At 55.2% G+C, this 2,863-nt stretch overlaps 1 protein-coding gene across 4 annotated transcripts in view; it reads right to left on the bottom strand.

The window, feature by feature from the left end:
- Positions 1-33: 33 nt before the first annotated feature.
- slco2b1 (solute carrier organic anion transporter family, member 2B1) overlaps positions 34-2,863 on the bottom strand; it is a 6,605-nt gene continuing 3,775 nt past the window's right edge. For all 4 annotated transcript variants that reach the window (XM_017041436.2, XM_008333399.3, XM_008333397.3 and 1 more), the window contains 8 exons: positions 2,390-2,462; positions 2,035-2,199; positions 1,775-1,964; positions 1,299-1,443; positions 923-1,083; positions 751-815; positions 554-674; positions 34-361 (listed from right to left, as the gene is read on the bottom strand). In XM_017041436.2, the coding sequence (XP_016896925.1) occupies positions 190-361; positions 554-674; positions 751-815; positions 923-1,083; positions 1,299-1,443; positions 1,775-1,964; positions 2,035-2,199; positions 2,390-2,462 (1,092 nt within the window). In that variant the 3' untranslated portion in view covers positions 34-189. The remainder of the gene's footprint in view (positions 362-553; positions 675-750; positions 816-922; positions 1,084-1,298; positions 1,444-1,774; positions 1,965-2,034; positions 2,200-2,389; positions 2,463-2,863) is intronic.

Genomic DNA, 2,863 nt, shown 5'->3' with positions numbered 1-2,863 from the left:
CTGGCTCTGAGAACAAGGTTATAACCAATAAGATCACAGTAAACTAGAGTACGTTTATATGTGTAGTACTGTGGTGTAACTGCAGTACAGAGAAGTACAGAGAAGTACAGAGAAGTACATATGGATCACAGTAAACCTGGTCTGAGTCGATGGTCCAGAGGAAGGTCACCCCCCTCCCCCCCCCTCCCCTCAGCTCTTCAGGTTGTCCTGTGTCTCAGGTCTCCGTCCGTCCACCAGCTCGTAGCCGCTTCTCTTTTCCACCTCAGGTTCCTGGAGAACCGATCTTCTCCGGAGAACCACGACGGTGAGCAGGAAGCAGATCAGGGCCCCGCACACGAAGACCGCCTCCAGACCCAGAAACCTGCACGGAACAAACACCAGGATCAAAACCAGGTCTGTCTGACGCCCCCTACAGGCCCCCCCCCCCCGTTCAGCTGTGTCCATGTTGTTGAACCACGGACGAAACCCAAAACTAAACAACTCAAACTGCAGCAGAGGTCAGAGGTCAAAGTGCTACATCAGTTGGGTGTGTGTGTGGGGGGGGGGGTCTGACCTCTGTCTGAAACTGTCCAGGTCGTAGTAGAGACACGACGTCTGCGTGTTGCACTTCTTGCCCCACAGGAGGCAGGTGGTGTCGATGATGCTGCCGTACAGGACGGGGCAGGGCATGAACGCTGCGGGGTCAGAGGTCACAAGGTTACACAGGGTTCTCAGTCCAGGACCGTGGACCCAGTGAGGACCAGGACTCACCCAGAACCCTGAAGAGCATGTACTGGACCCCCACGGCAAAGGACTTGTCCTCGGAGTCCCCCGTCCTGCAGCGCACACACACACACACACACACACAGACACAGAGGTCACAGCAGGTCACAGCAGGTCGTCTACAGGGTCGGTCTACGTCTCAGCCATAAACGATTCACACCTGAGGATCATCATGTAGGACGGCGTCTGGGAGAAGGAGGCGATGAGGCAGGTGACCCCCAGGAGGAGCATGAAGGGGAGCAGCAGGTGAGAACATCCACTGCCACAGGTCCCAGGGGAGGCGGAGCCAGAACCAGTGACACACCCACAGTCGGTGTAGTTCTGAACGGACAAGAGAAGTCTGTGTGAGTGAGTGATGAACCAGACGCAGTACCACTGGGAACCACAGGGGGCAGTGTTGCATTGTACATCAACAACAGTTCCAGTCACTCTGAACTCTGATGTTGAGTCAGACGTGACCCCGTGGTCCACGGTGACCCCCACCACGATGACATCACTGGTTAACACAGGAAGTCATCCGACCGCAGGTGTCTTACTGTGATCCGACCGCTGGCGTCCGTCTCCCTGGAGGTACAGCCCGCGTGGCACGGAGACCGGAACTCCATCCTGTCAGAACCACAGACCGGGTTGAACAGGTCCAGAGGACAACTGCAGCCACGGAGGCAGGAGAGAGCGGGAGAGCTGGAACACACACACACACACACACACACACACACACACACACACACACACACACACAGGTGATGTCAGCGACAGTGATGATGTCACAGCCGTTTGTTCTTTCAACACCAGTGACTTCATATGGTCCAGTCATGGACCACGGTGGACCACGGGGTGGACGTCTCGTCCCTCGGTGGACCTCGGGTGGACGTCTCGTCCCTCCGTGGACCTTCTTCTTCCTCAGATGTTTCCTGACGGCCCATAATCCCTCTGTCCTGGCTTTGTGTCAGTACTGACCACCTATGGTTCCACTGACCACAGGTTTAGAGCCCTGTGTCAGTGAGGGCGTTACCTCGGTGTGGAGACTCCAGAGACCTTCTGGGTGGAACAGCCAATGAACAGCAGGGGCATGGAGGAGAAGATGCAGAGCAAGATGGCGCCGCAGCACAGTCTGCTGGCTCCACTGACGGAGAGGTTCAACCTTCTCATCAGAACTCCACCCAGGACGGTGCCGAGCACGCCCAGAGGACTGCCGACGCCCCCTGGAAGACGGAGCAAAACCACGGTGAGGTGGGTTTTTACAGTCACCACACCTGCGGGGCGCGGCCTCACCGATCATCAGCGTGGCGAAGGAGGCGGTCTGGCTGAACTGTCTCTCGATGAACTTGGCCATGAAGGTGGCGAGGCCGGCGAGCATGGCCGCCAGGTTGACCTGGGCCAGGACCACCAGCAGGTAGATGGGGCTGCGCAGGGTCCGCAGAGCGGTGCCAGGAAAACCTGAGGGACACGGAGAAGACGGAGAAGACGGAGAAGACGGAGAAGACGGAGAAGACCTGAGATCTCACAGAACCTTCTGGTCTGATCGGTTCCAGACTGGTGGTTTTAATCAAGGACTTTGACCTAGCTGCGGACGACCTTTTGTGACCTAACACAAAACAAACAGTTTCTGCTAACAGGAGTCTCTTACTTTTGAGGAAATGGACAAAAGAGACTTCCTGTGGCGGCGGCTTCGTCTGACTGTCGGCAGCATCGACGTCCTCCTAGACACAGACACCACAGACAGGAAGTCAACCAGGAACTTTGACCAAACACTTACTTCATCAGGAACGGGGGGGACAGATCACAGATAATTTGATTTAGTGAACGTCGCCTCCTAGTGGCACTGACAGGAGAAACCTGAGACCACCACTACATGTTTTAGAACTTCACCAACGGCTTTGTTTTTTTATTGAGTTGATGTCGTCTGACGACGTCGGGAAAACGATTACACTGATCTATTATCTCCAGTAGGGGGCAGCAGTTATTCTTCCCTGTTTGTACTATATATTTGTGTTTGGTGTTAATTTGCTGCCTCGTCCTTTTCATCCCCGTTGGATTAAACCTGGACTAAACCTTAAACCAGTCAGGTGTGTTGACACAGACACAGACACAGACACAGACA

The sequence above is a fragment of the Cynoglossus semilaevis genome, chromosome 19 (assembly GCF_000523025.1).
Source record: "Cynoglossus semilaevis isolate Cse_v1.0 chromosome 19, Cse_v1.0, whole genome shotgun sequence".
In the NCBI taxonomy this organism is placed as follows: Eukaryota; Metazoa; Chordata; class Actinopteri; order Pleuronectiformes; family Cynoglossidae; genus Cynoglossus; species Cynoglossus semilaevis.
This window is presented reverse-complemented; position numbering and strand designations above follow the sequence as displayed.